General features: G+C 37.4%; 2 protein-coding genes across 2 annotated transcripts; one reads left to right on the top strand and one right to left on the bottom strand.

The window, feature by feature from the left end:
- The first annotated feature begins 735 nt into the window (after positions 1–735).
- LOC141642608 (uncharacterized) lies at positions 736–1,819 on the top strand. Its single transcript, XM_074451452.1, has one exon. The coding sequence runs from the start codon at positions 822–824 to the stop codon at positions 1,257–1,259; it is 438 nt and encodes a 145-aa protein (XP_074307553.1). The 5' UTR covers positions 736–821; the 3' UTR covers positions 1,260–1,819.
- Positions 1,820–2,117: 298 nt separating this feature from the next.
- LOC141642607 (putative serine/threonine-protein kinase PBL23) lies at positions 2,118–4,799 on the bottom strand. The gene is made up of 5 exons (XM_074451451.1): positions 4,432–4,799; positions 3,629–3,819; positions 3,347–3,536; positions 2,834–3,225; positions 2,118–2,736 (listed from the first exon to the last, which is right to left on the bottom strand). The coding sequence occupies exons 1-5, from the start codon at positions 4,622–4,624 to the stop codon at positions 2,401–2,403; spliced, it is 1,302 nt and encodes a 433-aa protein (XP_074307552.1). The 5' UTR covers positions 4,625–4,799; the 3' UTR covers positions 2,118–2,400.
- Positions 4,800–17,083: the final 12,284 nt, after the last annotated feature.

The following is a 17,083-nucleotide window of genomic DNA, read 5'->3' as shown; positions in this document are numbered from 1 at the left end:
TACTCAAAGTGAAAGTGTTGACTTTATCTTGTGTTGTCTGAAAGAAGCGTGATTGTTGGGGTTGAGTTTACCATGATCACTGTACAGTTTACTCAAATCCCTGTTAGTTAAACATGATGTTATATGCACAGCCTGTAAACTGATTATCCTGTTTGACTTTAATGGCATCTCATCCAAGCTTAATCATTTGGATTTCATTTGGATTTACTTCAGTTTTAGTTGTTAATGACAAAAGAAACTCGCAACCATATAAGTCTAGAAGGGAACACCGAACACTAGTAAAACGAAATATGATGGACGATAAGGGTTTATAAATTTTCACTGTGTATGCCCTCTGGCAGTGGTGGAGGGGGGGGGGAGGATGAAATTTTCGAAATTTTTAGTTTTTCGAAATTTTTTTGAGTGTACCTTATGAAATTAGTCGTTCGCCCCCTCTAAAATTTTTCGCCCCCTAAATTGAAATCCTGGCTCCGCCACTGCCCTCTGGTTAATCTATTTTTCAGTTTTTCAGTTTTAAAGGAGTCAAAGACTTGCTATTGTATGGCTTTGAATTATAAGTTTGCACTTCTTTTATAATTTTCGAATGTCGTCTACATTAAAAAGAAGATATAAATTAAATTAATTGTAAAAATTTGATATATTCCAAAGTCACCATCACATGAAAAAGAAATAGATCACTATGATGGCCTGTTTGTATAAAGCACATATACTGATATATACAAGTCTATAAAGCAAAAGAGATAGATGCCTCAAGCCCAAAGCAAACTTCTTCCCACCACACTACTGTGCTTCATTAACAAGTCTACTCACAAAAACATACCATGTTATATAAGGCAAGTACCTCAACAAACATACTCATCACCAACAAAATGGCCACAACTACTCCACTAGCCATTGGAACAAGAGGTACCATTGGTTCACTTGTGAGGAGAGAAATCGAGTACTTTCGAAGGATCGAGTTAGACCGTCCTGAAACGTCTAAGAAACTCGACTCTAAGAAACCCCAGTCTTCTAAGTGTCTTGGCGGGTCTGGTGCTCGTTCCAAGACGTCTGTTGCTTTCCCGACTTTGGGATCGTTTTTGAGCATGAGTTGGAAGAAGAAGAGGAGAAGCAACAATGGGAATAGTAGTAATAATAATAGTGGTAGGTTTCTTCCAAGCATGTGTTCTGCTGTGGATGTTTGTTCAGAAAGTACGAGGTTTGGTGTGACTCCCGGGTACAGTTATAGAAGTCTTAAGACAGATATAAATACCGATTAAAGTAGCGATTAGGGACCTCAATTCCTCATTGGATTTAGCTTAAAGGGCTATGCATGGTCTTGATCTTTATCTTCTCTGTAATTTCCTTTCTTTTTCTTTCTTTCTTATTTGCCAAAGGTCGAACTTTGGGTAAGATGGTCCTAGAGTATGATAAGATGAGATTTTACGGTCGCACCAAAACAAAGCTGTTGCCAAAGGCCGAAGTTTGGGTAAAGATGGTCCTACAGTCTGATGGGGTGATATGTTAAGGTCTTGGCACCAGAAATTATAGTTTCAAGTCGAAACTCACTCCAAAAGAATGCTCGCTTTGTCCTAGTAGGTAGGTCTTGCTTATAATTTGATGCTTGATATTCTCCGTGCTTGTAAATAGATAAGTACTCCGTATCATTTTAAATGAGCAGGTCTGCATGATGTTGTATTGTGAAGGTTATGTTTTCTGGTTCATTCCTTAGCATGCCTGTGATGAAATAAACAGTTTGATGCTACAGAGTTTTATGATCTGTAACTCTAGTTTCTTGAAAAAATAAAACTGTGAAATCGACGAGTTATTTTTTTCAAAAGGATTGGAGGGAGTACTACTTAGCAGTCCACACCAAATCTTCAAGCCTATAATTTAAGATGTTTAGGAGTCATCAGTTGAAAATTAGGTGGTGAAAAGCAGAGAAAATCACAGGTTTAAACAGGTAATCAGTTACAGTGTATCTTTAAATATACTCATAAGATATAGGCTGCAGCTCAAGTTGCTGAAAGCTCCCTTTGACCTGTATACATCTAAATATATAGATTTCAGCCTCAAAAACTACTGCCGATAGCGATGTAAGGGGGTTAGATCAGCGATTCAACGACAAATCCGGAATGTTTTCTTTTACGGGTTCCTTTCACAAATTTGCATAAAAATGGGAACCAAGGATCACCTGGTGTACCTGACATGATACTGTAAAATTCTTAATAGCCTGATGAGACCATAATACAATTCTCCGGCTATAAACCCAACAATGCTGGATGATTTTCTGGTAATAGAACAAGATAATTTTAGCTACACCTACACATTCTAGCTTTTCATAGATACACATTACACAAGCGTTTCCGACATCTACCCATCTCAAATTACATGAAATAAAGCTGTTTATTTTGATATGGGTCACATCAAGCGTTCTTCCGTTGATTCTAATGTGCTCAAATATCCTTTCTTCTGCTCATGTTTTTGTTTGTTACCATCTTCTTCTTCATCTGTATCTTCATAATCGTGGGGTTCGTTGATTATACCTCGAGGGCTTAGCCCTAAATCTGTAGGCTTAGCTAGAAACTCGAGTGCAGTTACGACATCACTGATTAGAGGCCGGGTGCAAGCTTCTTCTTGTAGACACATAGATGCTACTGCTAGGGCTTGATTAAGGCCTTTTTCAGGGAACTTGCCTTCTAGCATTGGATCAGCCATCTGAGTGTACAAGTTTCTGTCCTTCAAGAGTGGCTGTGCCTGCAAAATTACACATTAAACCAAGTGCCATAATGTTAGACGAAAGACGCAGAAAAATATAGTTGGTCATACGAGGAATGTGAAAACCTGCACTTACCCAAGTGACCAGGTTCTGCTCAGCAGTTGGTTTAGTGGTATCGATGGCTCTTCTTCCAGAAATAAGCTCTAGGAAGACAACGCCAAAGCTATAGACATCTGATTTTGTGGTGAGTTGACCGGTCATAGCGTACTCAGGTGCACAGTACCCATAGGTTCCCATCACTCGAGTTGAGACATGATCCATGTCCCCGGTTGGACCAATCTTAGCAAGGCCGAAATCAGAGAGTTTAGGGTTGAATTCTTCGTCTAATAGGATGTTTGATGCTTTGAAGTCGCGGTATATAACTGGTGGGTTGTTAGTCTCATGCAAATACTCGAGCCCTTTTGCTGCTCCTCCTGCAATCTTCATCCTTGTATGCCAATCCAAGGGCTCCTTGTTTGGTGGTAGATCTAGAAATCAGACAAATTTTATCAGTCGAAATGACCCAATAATCACACTCTTGAACCTGACATGACCCGACTGAATGTAAAGTGTTATAAATAGAGGTGGCAAACGGGTCAATTGTTTTACCTAAGAGGTGATCTTCCAATGATCCATTTGCCATGTACTCATAGACCAAGATTCTTTGATCACCATCCGCGCAATATCCAATCAAATTGACAAGATTTGGATGATCCACAAGACTCAACATGAAAACTTCAGACAGGAATTCTCTGTTTCCTTGCACTCCATTTTTGTCGAGCTGCTTAATCGCCACAAGCTGATTGATAAACACAAAAAAATAAAAGATATGATTAGGATTCGAATTTACGTTCGTGCACCTTAACAATATTATCTAAGAAGAATGAATACCTTGTCTACACCCGAAATGTAGCCTTTGTATACCCTACCAAACCCGCCTTCACCAACAAGATTATCAATGCTGAAGTTATTGGTAGCAGCAGCCATTTGCCGAAAGGTGAAAACCTGAGCGGAAATCTTCTTGCCTGTAAGTGATGTCACTGATTTCTCAACTTCCTCAACTAGTATTTGCTTCTTCTTACCTGTTTTTTTCATGCCATAGGGGTTAATTTATCACAAAAACTGACAAACTGTACATGAAATTAGACCATTTTAGTCCTAGCATCCTAACAGTGCCTACAAAAACTCGAAATTAGCTCAAATTTGCAGTTCAATAATACAAATGATTTAATCAATCAATAATACTAGTACTACCCAAACATTCACGTACAGATACCTACCGTCAGAAAAATCTCTATAGCATAGTCATATATACTAGACACGTTCTTTCCAATCGAGCCTTGACACACACACACACACACACACACAAAAAGCACGGATATTATGTTCATAAATTATGTGACATTTCCTCAAGGGTAATATTAGCCACTTAGTTTTTCCCATACCCGAGTCATGTACCATTTTTCAATCGAGCCTTAATAAAATGGGGCAGTATTAGCCACTTAGTTTTTCTTACAACAAAAGGGCAAAACTGTTCAAATTCGACACAATGTACCTACATTTTAGTTAGAGAAAATCGCCATGGCATTATTAATAAGTAATAACCGAACAAAACATTATTATTAAGGGACATAACGAATAACCTTCCTTTAGAGATTGCCTAAAGGAAACATCAATAAGATTAGACGACCAACCTTTGGCGGCAGACTTCAAAGAAAGGGTCTTAACCACGGTGGTAATGGTAACCTTGTTCTCATTATAATTCCTCATCGTCTTCGTCCTCCTCCTCCTCGCACTTTTCGTCCTAGGTGTTACAGGGCTGATATTATTACGACCTCGTTCTTCGTCTTCGAGGTAATCAGCCCTGCAACAAGAGAGGAATGTCATCTCCTCTTTGGTTACCCTCACACCTCCTCAAAAAGCAACAATACCTCAATACGAACACAAATTATTTGCCTCTTTTAGCAATGATCATAAACCATTCATTTTAAAAATAGCCTCCTTAATTATTAAAACTTTATATTTTTTTCTTCTATTTATAATATTTTCCTAAATAATTTGTGAATTTTCTTTGTTACAATGATGACCTATTTATTGGGTGCACGACCATGACAAAACATTAACAAAATTTTAAAAAATAATTAAAAAATTGGTTGGTTGACTTGTGTACCATGAAAGGCCAGGGTGGAATAAATACCAATAAATTTATACATAATTTTTCTTCAAATTGGTTAGTTAGCAAAAATCTGTCACATTATAATTAGTGCATGCATGGTAATTTATAGGATTAAATGCGTGGGTACGTAGTTTGCACAGCTAAGCTTAATGATTGAAACATGTAATTAAACAGGTCTGGTTTTTTAACAAATCTTTTGGCCGTTTGGAATGCCTATCACAAAATCTCATTTGTGACGGCACGCATCCGTCACTTTGGAGTGACGGATACTATTTTCCCTCACAAATGACCCAAATAGAGGAGAGAGGGAAGCACATAAGGGTGCCCCCACCTTGTCCCCTCTATCCGTTTTGTGAGTGGCATTATCCGTCACTTGCTCCGACCTGTCTTCATCAATACTAATTAAATGCCTATATAGCAAACTTATCGTAAGACTTGCAATGAAATGGTGATAATATTTTCATATAGTAGAGAGCTTAATATGATTATTATCGATGTAACCAAAAAAAAAATGATTAATATCGATTAGGAGAATGTATAACTGAATGACGTGTTTATTATTGATGAAATAGATTACAATATAAATTTCATATAGTCGAGTGTTTTTGAAAAATATTCTAAAAATATTCCCCAACTATTCAAGATAATTTCATAATACTCGCAAAGTCGGAAGATTATCTTTAACATAACCGAAAGTGTTCCTAATATTATTATCTTCTATCTAATATTCTCAAATATTTTCATTTTGGCTTATCCCAAAATAAATATCACCTTCCGTTGTTAACATATGGTAAAGCTGCTTACACCTAACCTCTTTTTGTTACCGGCCATTTATCGAGGTACTTAAAACATTTGGGTAATGCTTTTTTATAGTTGAATGCCACGCGGCTGCTGGCACGGAGTTAGCCATGTTAACAAAATATACGAAGTATAAAACTGGGTTGGAACGCTTTGGATATTCAACCTTAATGACCAAATAGGCTTTGTGTGTTGGTTGCTCACCTCATCCCTTAATCATGAGGTCAGGGGTTCGATCCCTGCCCATGAAAATGGAGTAAACTCTTTGGCCAGCCGTTTATTAATGCTAACAAATTTCCTTAAATATGAGGAGAATAAATATTGTGTAGATATCAACAACATATTAATTACAACATAATTATATCATATAATATATTAATCCTTTAAGTCACTGTTGACATGACATCATACAATTCCACCTAATATGATATGGCATTTCATGATAGCATCTTAAGACCTCTTTCCTAATTTAATACATTAATCATCTAAGAGCAACTTAAAACCTGAAAAAAAAGATATACTACTAAAATTCTTTCCTAATATAATGATATTGATTGTGTATAATAATTACGTTATATGATATCAAACTTTTAATAAATGTAGATGTAGATTTTATTTAGGGAAAACAACGTTATTCTAACAAAAAAAACAAAAAATAATTTGTTCCTAACTAAGATCTCTTTGAAACCAGTATACAAGAAAGTCTATATAAAATAAAATACTTTTTTTTTGAATAAATACATGTAAAAAAATAAATTTTTATTCTTTTAAAGTAACTTTTGTTATTTGGGGAAGAACAATCCTAATTAATATTGTCAAAAAAATGCCATTTATTTTATTGAAATTATGATTCACCAGGCAAATCACGAGTATTATGATCACTTTAAATTAATTTTATGTGCGTCAAATAAATATTTTTCATTAATCTTTTTATATAAGGTTGAGCTCAAATGTCGTATGGGTGTTGGTAGACCTGTCAAACTGGTTGGACGAGTGGGGTTACAAGTTAGGTCATACGGATCGGGTTAGAATACAGGTCGGGCCATATAGGTTACGGGTTGAATTATGGTCAGAATACGGGGGGAAAATAGTGTCCAATGCCTTTTTTTTTACATTATTATTAAATCAAGAAAATATTTTTTTAAAATAATAAACATATTTAATATTAATATTTTAATCATATGAAATGGCTAGGAATATTAATTATATTGACACAATTATAGAAATTATGTTAATTTAATTATTATTTTATTATTAAAGTTTACGAAAATTTATAATATTGATTTTTTTAATTATTTTCGTAACTAAAAGTAAAAGGAATATTTTATTATTATCATTTCAAAGATAATATAAAAATATTAATATTTAAATAAAATTCTTGAATCATCTGTGACCTAACAGGTCAATTCGTTCGGGTTGGGTTTCAGACCTAAATTAATGGGTCATTTCGGGTTTGGGTTAATAAGGTCGCATGTTGAGTTTTTATGGGTCTTGATCTTGGAAAAACTAGATTAGGCGGATAGGTTTTTAGACCGGGTCAGAATTTAACAGCTCTAGGTGTTGTTCCTAATTAAATTAGCAAGTTGTTGTAACTTAGTCTTGGATAGTGGGTCAAGATTTAAAGGTTTATAATCATGAAAAAATGATTTAGGTTCAGACAAATTTGAAATTCTGGTCAATTTGACAGATCTACATAATACTATGTAGACCAATAATGTTTAGTTTTGTTTGTTAATGGGGAAGATCAAACTTTAATTATTTATTTATTTATTTATTGTACAAAGTACAATATTTATCGCAAAACTTTTATTCACGTTATTTAATACTTCCTCTATCTTTTTGCCTTCTCATTTGCTTTTTGAAAGTCAAAGTTTCCGAACTTTAATCGTAAATATGTTAAAAATAAAATATTTACTTATTATCAAAATTTAAGTATCAACAAATTTTAAAACTGACCGTGAATTTCACGAGTTTAAAACTAGTACATATTATTATCTGACAACTTTAAACAAGCATGGTAGTTTAATTATAATTTTAACAAAATAAAATATTTTAAGAATAATTTTTAAAATTAAACCATTTAGCATATCTAAAAAAAATCTTTATTATATATGAGTAGATTTCATCATATTTTAAAATATTAAAAGGAGTTAATGAGTGTCTAATGTTGTTTTTTTATTAAATAAAAAATTATTTTGAGAAATTTTTGAAATATATACCGTTACATTCAATTTTCATTATATTTATTTTGGTATTATAAATTTTTTTTTTTTTCAAGATAGTTTTTTTTCAAGAGTTAAAGATAATCAAGGGTATCTCCAATGTACTAGGCCAATTTTGTATTCTACTAAAGTGAAGTTATAAAAAAATATTTAGCCTGAAAAAACAAATAGATACAAATTTAAAAGAGGTTATACATAACAAGGTTGCGATGGGTTTGCAAATTGTGAGGATTTGAAGATACCATCGTTTATGGTATTCCAGATGAGATGGTGGGGAGGAACAAAAGGGAGACGATAGAGAGTGGAGCGGGGACGAAGTCAGGACATAGCTCAGAAAGTTTGTGATGAATGGTGTAGTCATGAAGAGAGAGAGAGAGAGAGAGAGAGAGAGAGAGAGAGAGAGATAAGGGACGGTTTGGTGGGGCAGAAAATAAGAAACTTGAAGGTTAGGTGGAGGGCAAGGTGTTGGAAATAGTTGGAAAAAACAAGTATAGGCGAAAAAACGGGAGAGGGTCATAACAAGGATAAGCGAACATCACGTAAGGGATAGAGGAGTGGGAGGAGGTGGGATTAGGTATTTAGAAAAAGGTCTCTGTCTTTCATGGATGTGTGTTAATAGGAGGCAGAGCAGGTTGAGTGGACTCAATCCCGCCTTGCATGCATAATGAATCTCTTGCGTCTCAACTGCAGGGGGTTGGGCAATCTGATACGGTAGGCGGACTTCGCAACCTGATCCGAAGATCGAGAGCCCTAACTTTTAATTTTTTTTTGTAAGACCAAACTTAGTAGTTATGAAATAAAAAAGATTAAAAGTCGTATAGATAGGTATGAAGGGCTAAGATTAATTATGTGGGACTGAAGGCCGGGTGAATATATGAGTTAATTATTTTGTAGAGGAGTGAATTTTTTAGTAGATTGCGTTCTGCGATAGTTCTCTATATGGATTATTTACGGGATTTTATGTGTGTGTCCAGTGGTTCAGGATAGGCATTTGTCTTGGCAGCACCTTAGGATTCTCTCATCAGGAATTGCTTCGCCATGGCTATGTCGGGGGGATGGCAACGAGGTTCTATTTTTCTAATTAGATTAAATGTGGATTGAGACTACGACGACAGATGAATAATTTTATGGTTGTTGTAAACGTGTACGATTTGAAAGATTTGCGGTATGAAGGGTATGGATTCACTTATGGGCAAGAGGATGAAACAAATAGGCAATGTAGGTGAGATCGGGCTATGGCGACAAGTAGTTGGTTAGATTTTTACCTAGTCCAAAGCTTCTTCATCTTGATAAGGAGTGGTTTGACCACACCCGTATTAAGGACGTAATGGATAGGAGAACTGAGGTGGTGATCGATGAGTGGGACCAAAAGGTTTCCATTTGATCAGGTTTGGGAGGGGGAGGATGAATGCAAGGAGACTGTAAGACAAATGTAAGAGTGAGGATATGCGGATATTATTAAAACTATTAATCAGTGTGGTGCCAAGGAAGAAGAGGGGGGGGGGGGGTGTTGAGTATCAGAAAAATATTTAAGGGATTTGAATAAGAAGAAAAAACGCCTTAAGAGTCTAAATGAGGGGTGGACTACTGCTGGACAAAACTGGGAACGACGAAGATTGATAAAGGACATTATGAGGTTGCTTTGCCAGGAGGAAACATTTCGGAAACAATGGTCTAACTTCTTTGATGAGTCATAATTATATACGTATTTATGCCTCCTCTTAGTTACTTTTGATATGGTTTTCGTGCTAATTTATATTAATTACATGCCTTTTATGCTAGAATGTCGATACTTTCGTTATTTGATGTTTAATGCAGGAATGATGCATTTATGGATCAAAGGAATGACATGAGCACCGCGGAGTGGGCATGAAGGAATACACAGAGCATGGCACGGGACTCTAGCAGAATAAAGGAAGAGAAGTGAAGAAGACAACACGAAGAAAAGAGCTGAAACGGGAAGAATACTCGATCAAATCTAAGCACACTCGATCGATTAGGAATGTACTGATCGAGTGCACCTAGGCTCGATCGAGTACACATCGAACTGGAAACTATCATTGAACTTATGATAATACTTCGCCACTATCATATTTGAAGTCATCTTGAAAGAATCGAACGCCTCCCGCAGCTTACTGCGAACATGCTCCGTAACGAACTCCTTTCTCATAGCTCTCTTGAACTCGGTCCATGGAATAACAGACTTACCCTGCTTCAGATAAAGCTCTAGGGCACTCTCTCTCACTTTGTCCCACCACTACCCCGCTGCATCTCTCAGGTAGAACGCAACTTGTTCTACCTTAAACTCTTCGGGACAATGAACCACCCCAAGGATGTTCTCCATCTCACGGTGCCAATTGTCGAGTAAAATAGGCGCACCTGTACCCATGTAGTTCATTAGGTTGAAGCGGGATATCGTAGTGCTCATCTTGGCAAAGTCTATCCTGGCATTTTTATCTTTCCCAAACCTCGTAAGAGCTCGGTAAGCGCTTCCCGATGCTCAAGCATCTTCGCAATCTCATCAACACTCATCTCCTGAGTCCTAGCATACATAGCTGACCTTTTGGCGGCATATCTTTGAGCTATAAGAGAAGAGATAAACGTAAGCACATAGCCTACAGCTCAAAGCAAATATGACCCGCACAAAACCTACTCTGTTGAGTTTATGGATTCGAGTACCTAAGAGGGGGAGGGGGTGAATTAGGTACTATTTAAAAATTTTAACTTCAACTTTATTGAATTAAAGTGAGTTATGAGAACAAAAGTGATAAGTGAATACTTCGAATAATATTGCGAGATTACACGAGTACTAAAATGAATGCCTGCTGAAGTATGAAAGTAACAACTGTTCGGACTGTATCTATTTGTCTCAATTTATGGAATACAGACTGCAGACCAAATGTGACAGTATGATGAACTGTTACTTCGAAATGTAAGCAAAGCAAGACAAACAAAAATAAAAGAGCAGCGGAAATAAAGTGACAAAAATAAACACGGGATTTTTGAATTGGTTCGGCAAGAAACTCAAGTTCCTACGTCCAATCTACTTTTTATTGATTTCTTTTAGTGATCTACTCCGACTACTAAAAGACCCGTACAATAAAAACACCAACCTACTCCGGTTGTAAAGCTAGTCAAAGAACTACTCCGTTCTTGTGACAAGCCAACTCGCAACCTACTCCGGTTGCCAAGAGTTAAAGACTACTCCGTCCTAAACTATACTAACACACTTAGAATGTTATAAGGATCAAGTTTCCACTAACATATTCTTAACAAAGAATAGAGATGGACAACTTTTACAAGATCGACAATTCATAAGCAAGAGAGTTTAGTATGTTAAAGTAACAGTAGCCACGACTGTAACAACTTGAAGACTCTTAGAAGTTTTGCAAAGGACACACGGTTTAAAGCTTTGAAAAACAATTTTGCAAACTTGAAATTAATTTCAGAAAGAAGTCTTGGGATTTTATGAGGGAGATGGCTCGCCTTTTATAGAGGAAGTGAGTAAGGGGGTTGCTAGGGTTTTGAAGGGTCAAAGACCACACATGTGAAGAGCTTTAGCAACCACCCAAAACTTGCACCAAAGAAGGCTCTTTTGCAAAGGCAAGAATAGAGAAAGAGTGTTTGAAAGATATCCATAAAAGCTCATGCAAATTCAGAAAACAAAGAGGGAAAAACAAGTCACATGATGACAAGTTTACACAAATATGGCAAAAAGCAATTCTTGTTTTCTAAAAGACCAAAGGGTCAAATTTGCACAAAGGGGAAACATTTTGAAATTAATAATTATTCAAACCACTCTTTTGAAGGCCAACTCCAAATAAAAATCTGAAGTTTATCTTTGAAAAATAAGAGACACGTGAAAGATTTTTGAAAGATAAAAAGGCTTCAAGTGTTACGAATTGTGGCAACAATCCAAGCAGCTGTTTACTAATAAAAGTAACAGTCGTCTTGACTGTTTCTATTACTCTAAGATACTCTACTTTCTCACTAGTACATTAGATGACATTAAGACTCAATACAAAGGGATGATTAACAACTTCAACACTTCTTAATCCATGCTTGATTTAATCATTAATCCTGAAAAGGTAAACTAAGATAGCACAAATCAAATGGGCATTGTTATCATCAATAAGAAACCCAACAAATTCCCCCTTTGATGATGACAAGCCCTAAACGAATGTATAAGCAATGTAAACACCTTAATTCGAGATTTTAAACAAGCAAGATCAAATGAGAGAAGGGACAATATTACCTTACCTAAGGCAAGAGCTAAAATCAAACTAGCCATGACAATTTTACATTGCCCCAAAACAAGATTCAAAACTAAGAAGGTTAGGCCTAGACATTAGTTAATCAAAATGCAAAGAGACTAAGAGCATGAGTTTACCTTTTCCCCCTCTTGACATCATAAAAAAGGATAGGGATGTCAAAGGCATTAGAGTGCAGATAACCACAAGAAAACGCAAAAAGACACATATAACCGTGACAAGGTAACAAAGTCAACATAAACATACGGATTAAACATAAGTTAACCATAGTTCACCACGGCTAAATAGAGTTTAAGATACACCACCAAGCATCAAAATAACAAGTAAAGAAAAATAGTCTTAGGAGGGCACAACAAGGTGGGACAAAATGAAAAGTCAAGGATAAGGTCAAGGGGCCAAAATAGATGAGATAGGCTAAGGAGAGGAAGCTTGTTCACCATCGGAGCCACTACCCAAGGGATCATCATCCAATTGAGCATCATCACCATTTTCCTTTGTTGAGACAAGAGTGGATATAATATCCACTTCTCCACGAATGAGGTCCACGGTGGAGGCAAGAGCCGAGATGGCCAAATCCTTTTGATGAGCATCGTGCTTAATCCAAGCACTCAACTCAGCCACAGCTTGAAGAACTTCCCGCATACTACCCGTATTCACTTGACTAGACGACCCACCCTCCGGATCCGTCTTTATTGTCACGGAAATCAATTCATCATTTTCCACTTTGATAAGCATTTTCCCCATTTGACCATTACTCATAATGTCACACATGTCTATTGACCCCAAGCTATAACTCACTAACACCCCATGTGCCTTGAGCACAACCGACAACCACATTCCATAGGGTAAGTGTAGCATGCTAGAAGAGGGTTTGCGGAGTTTGGTCGAAATAAGATGAAAACGCTTAAACATTAACCCAACTAAGTTCACCTTCTTGTGAGTTGCAATGTGATAAATTAAGTATTGTTGGGCTATGGAGAGTTTTCCCCGGTCACCCGAAGGATAAATGGAACGACACAACATGTTAAAGACAATTCGAAGAGGAGGGGGTATTTGGGTGTTGCTAACTGGACCACAAGAGACAGCTTTGGGACACACGACTTGAGCGACACTAAGGGGTGAGGCGTAAGGTAAAGCAACCCAGGTTTCGGAGGGGAGTTTGTCATAACCTCCGGTTGAGATACCAAGGGCGATAGCAAAATCAGATTGAGTAAGTTTCAGAGGCTTACCATTCACCTTAGCCGTGAGGAATTCACCCGATTTGTCAACTCGGACGGATGCAAAGAATTGAATCACCTCACTCACAAAGACCGGTTCACGCATTTCCAACAATTTTTCCCAACCTTGAGCCAATATCATGTCGCGGACAGTGTGAAAGGCGGGAGGCTCGAACCAAGATTGGTTGTAAATCCGAGGAGAGTGGATGGCTTTGGGATTCATCAACCTCTCACAATTTTTGTAGATCGAGGTAGGAAGATCTAGACTTTCAAGGTGATCCCAAACAAGAGCCAAATCCCATTTAGAGACTAGGGAAACCGAATCAGAGGGAGAAAGGTACACTAATTTCTTCTTTGAAGGTTTCAATTTTTTCAATGGTGGTTCACTGGGTGTTTCAACAGGAGGATTGATAGTGGGGTTTTCAATGTTACTTTGCTCGACACTTTCAGAAATGGGGGTAATTGGGATGAAGAAGCTTTATCTTTCCTTTTGTTGTTTTTCTTTGCCGGAATCGGATCTGATTCGGCAGACTTGGTTGGATTCTCATTCAAATCGATTTCAGTTTCTTCAATATCATCAACATTCACCATAACCGGTTCAGAGGAGGAGCTTGGGACAGTAGTATTCTTCTTCCGACCTCCTCGAGTACGACGCCCGACCATGGTGGAGATGGGGATGTCGTCAGATGGGACCGATGATGGTGGGACAGTGGAGAGCGGAGTTGGACGAGGGTTTGGTGGTTCTGGGTTAGGTGATGGGGTTGGAGTTATGGTTGAAGTTTGTGGAGGAAAGGCATGGGAGATTTTGGGTGAAGGCATGTTTGGAGTTGTTGTTGTTGGTGGGTCAGATGTGACGGGTGGTGAGGTCATTTTTGTGGGTTTGACGGGTATAGTTGTATTGAAGGAAGTCTTTACCATGGTGGGTTAAGGGTAGGTAAGTTTTGAGGGATTTGGGAGATGAAGGGATAAGGGTTATGGGTGTTCGGTTGGTTTGAGGGAGTAAATGGCCCAATAAATGTGGTAAGTGAGGTAGTTGGCCCAACTAATCAAATTTAATCACTCGAGATAAAACGCAAGGTAATATAAAATAAACGTAAATTTAGATATGAGGTTGAGTGATTACCGATTCACGAATACGGTGTCAATTTTTGGTCTAAAAATGATGTCAATGCACTTAGAATACTTAATAACATATATCCAAATTTAATTTAATCAATTAAGAAAATTTGTAAAACTCACACTAAAAATCACAAGCAATTAATTAACCCAATTTCTAGTCTAAATTTCTCAAAATGTTCTCTTGCAAGTGGCTTAGTGAAAATATCGGCAATTTGATTTTCGGTTTTGCAAAAGATAAGTTTAACATGTCCTTTTTCCACATGATCACGAATAAAATGGTGACGAATATCAATATGTTTGGTTTTAGAGTGTTGAATAGGATTTTTGGAAATATTTATTGCACTCGTATTATCACACATTATGGGAACGGAGTCAAAAATAATATCAAAATCCAAGAGTTGTTGTCTTACCCAAAGTAATTGAGAACAACAATGTGCGGCACTAACGTACTCACTTTCGGCCGTTGAAAGAGCTACCGTGTTTTGTTTCTTTGAGCCCCAAGAGATCAAACAAGGACCCAAGAATGTTGCAATTCTGGAGGTACTCTTTCTATCAACCGTGCATCCCGCATAGTCCGCATCCGAAAAGCCTATGAGATCAAAAGGACAATGTAAGGGATACCATAAGTAAAGATTTTGTGTTCCAATCAAATACCGAAGAATTCGTTTAACGACTTTAAAATGTGATTCTTTCGGATTTGCTTGGAACCTAGCACATAAACAAACACTAAAGAGAATGTCGGGACGACTTGCGGTCAAGTAGAGAAGTGACCCTATCATACCTCTATACACCTTATCACTAACATTCTTACCGAGTTCATCTTTGTCCAATTTGGACCCGTCTACCATGGGTGTATCGTGTGACTTACCATTAGTCATCCCAAATTTCTTAAGCATTTCTTTAATATACTTTTGTTGATGGATCATGATTCCATCCTTTGATTGCTTAATTTGGAGCCCAAGGAAAAATCCTAGCTCACCCATCATGCTCATTTCAAACTCCGATTTCATTAGTTCCGAAAAATATAAGTAAAGAAGTTCATTTGTTGCACCAAATATAATGTCATCAACATATACTTGTACAACCAACAGTTAAATCTGATCGTGACTTTAAGAACAATGTTTTGTCAACGGAGCCTCTTTTAAAACCATTTTCAATAAGAAACTTAGACAATCTATCATACCAACATCTAGGTGCTTGTTTTAAACCATAAAGAGCTTTGTCTAGTTTGAAAACATGGTTAGGCAAATCATTGTTCTCAAAACCCGGTGGTTGCTCTACAAAGACATCTTCTTCCAAATATCCATTTAAGAAAGCGGTTTTAACATCCATTTGGAAGAGTTTAATGCCTTTGTGAGCCGCAAAAGCTATAAGTAATCGTATGGCCTCAAGTCTAGCTACCGGTGCATAGGTTTCATCGTAATCAATACCCTCTTGTTGGTTATAACCTTGCACCACTAGCCTAGCCTTGTTCCTTACCATTTCTCCCGAGTCATCAAGCTTATTGCGAAAGACCCACCTAGTACCAATGACGGTACGATTAGGCGGTCTAGGGACTAAGTGCCATACCTCGTTTCTTTTGAATTGATTGAGTTCTTCTTGCATAGCAAGCAACAGCAGTCTGCATCTGCATCATCAAGGCGACTGTTACATTTGAAGGTTCAATTTGAGAAAGGAAGGCATTGTGGGCACAATATTCATTGAGATGAGCGAGATTGTTGAGGGATGATCTTGTTCGAATTCCCGAGTTGAGATCACTTGTGAGATTAGTGAGTGGATGAGAGCTTTGATGTTTCCACTTCTTTGGAACAATGGTTTCTTGTTCCCCCTCAAAGCAAGATCGATCCACGATGGACTGTTTCTTTTGGCCTGGAGTGGTCTTCATCATCACTGTTTTGGTTCGTTTCAGTTCTGGAGGTGGAGGCAACAGTCGTTGGGTCTGTTGCTTCCAGAGAAGAAACAGTAGCAGAGGTGCTACGTGTTCCCCCTGAGCTGCTGATTTCCTTCGAAGGTGACAGTCCCTGTGTCTGTTGCAAGTCAGCGTTGTGAGCTTCTTCATCCACGAACACGAAGTCCTTTCGAACAAGACCAATCTCAAACTCATCATCATCGTCATCATCTTCATCATCCACGTTTTGTACCTGTCCAAGCACACTAGATTCATCAAAAATGACATGGATGCTTTCTTCAATTAACAAGGTTCGTTTATTGTAAACTTTATAGGCCTTGCTATGATCAGAGTAACCAATAAATACTCCTTCATCACTACGTGGATCGAACTTACCCAAGTTGTTTTTACCATTGTTATGAACAAAACATTTGCTTCCAAAACATCTAAAATATGAAATGTTGGGTTTTCTTCCACGTAGCAACTCATAGGGAGTTTTATTCAATATACTCCTTATCATGACACGATTATGAATGTAGCAAGCGGTATTTACCGCTTCGGCCCAAAAGTTCTTAGGCAACTTACTAGTTAATAACATTGTTCTAGCCATTCCTTCAAGGGTTCTATTCATCCTTTCAACCACACCATTTTGTTG

The sequence above is a fragment of the Silene latifolia genome, chromosome 2, assembly GCF_048544455.1.
Source record: "Silene latifolia isolate original U9 population chromosome 2, ASM4854445v1, whole genome shotgun sequence".
NCBI lineage: Eukaryota > Viridiplantae > Streptophyta > Magnoliopsida > Caryophyllales > Caryophyllaceae > Silene > Silene latifolia.
The sequence above is the reverse complement of the archived record's forward strand: the minus strand, read 5'-3'. Positions and strand labels throughout refer to the sequence as shown.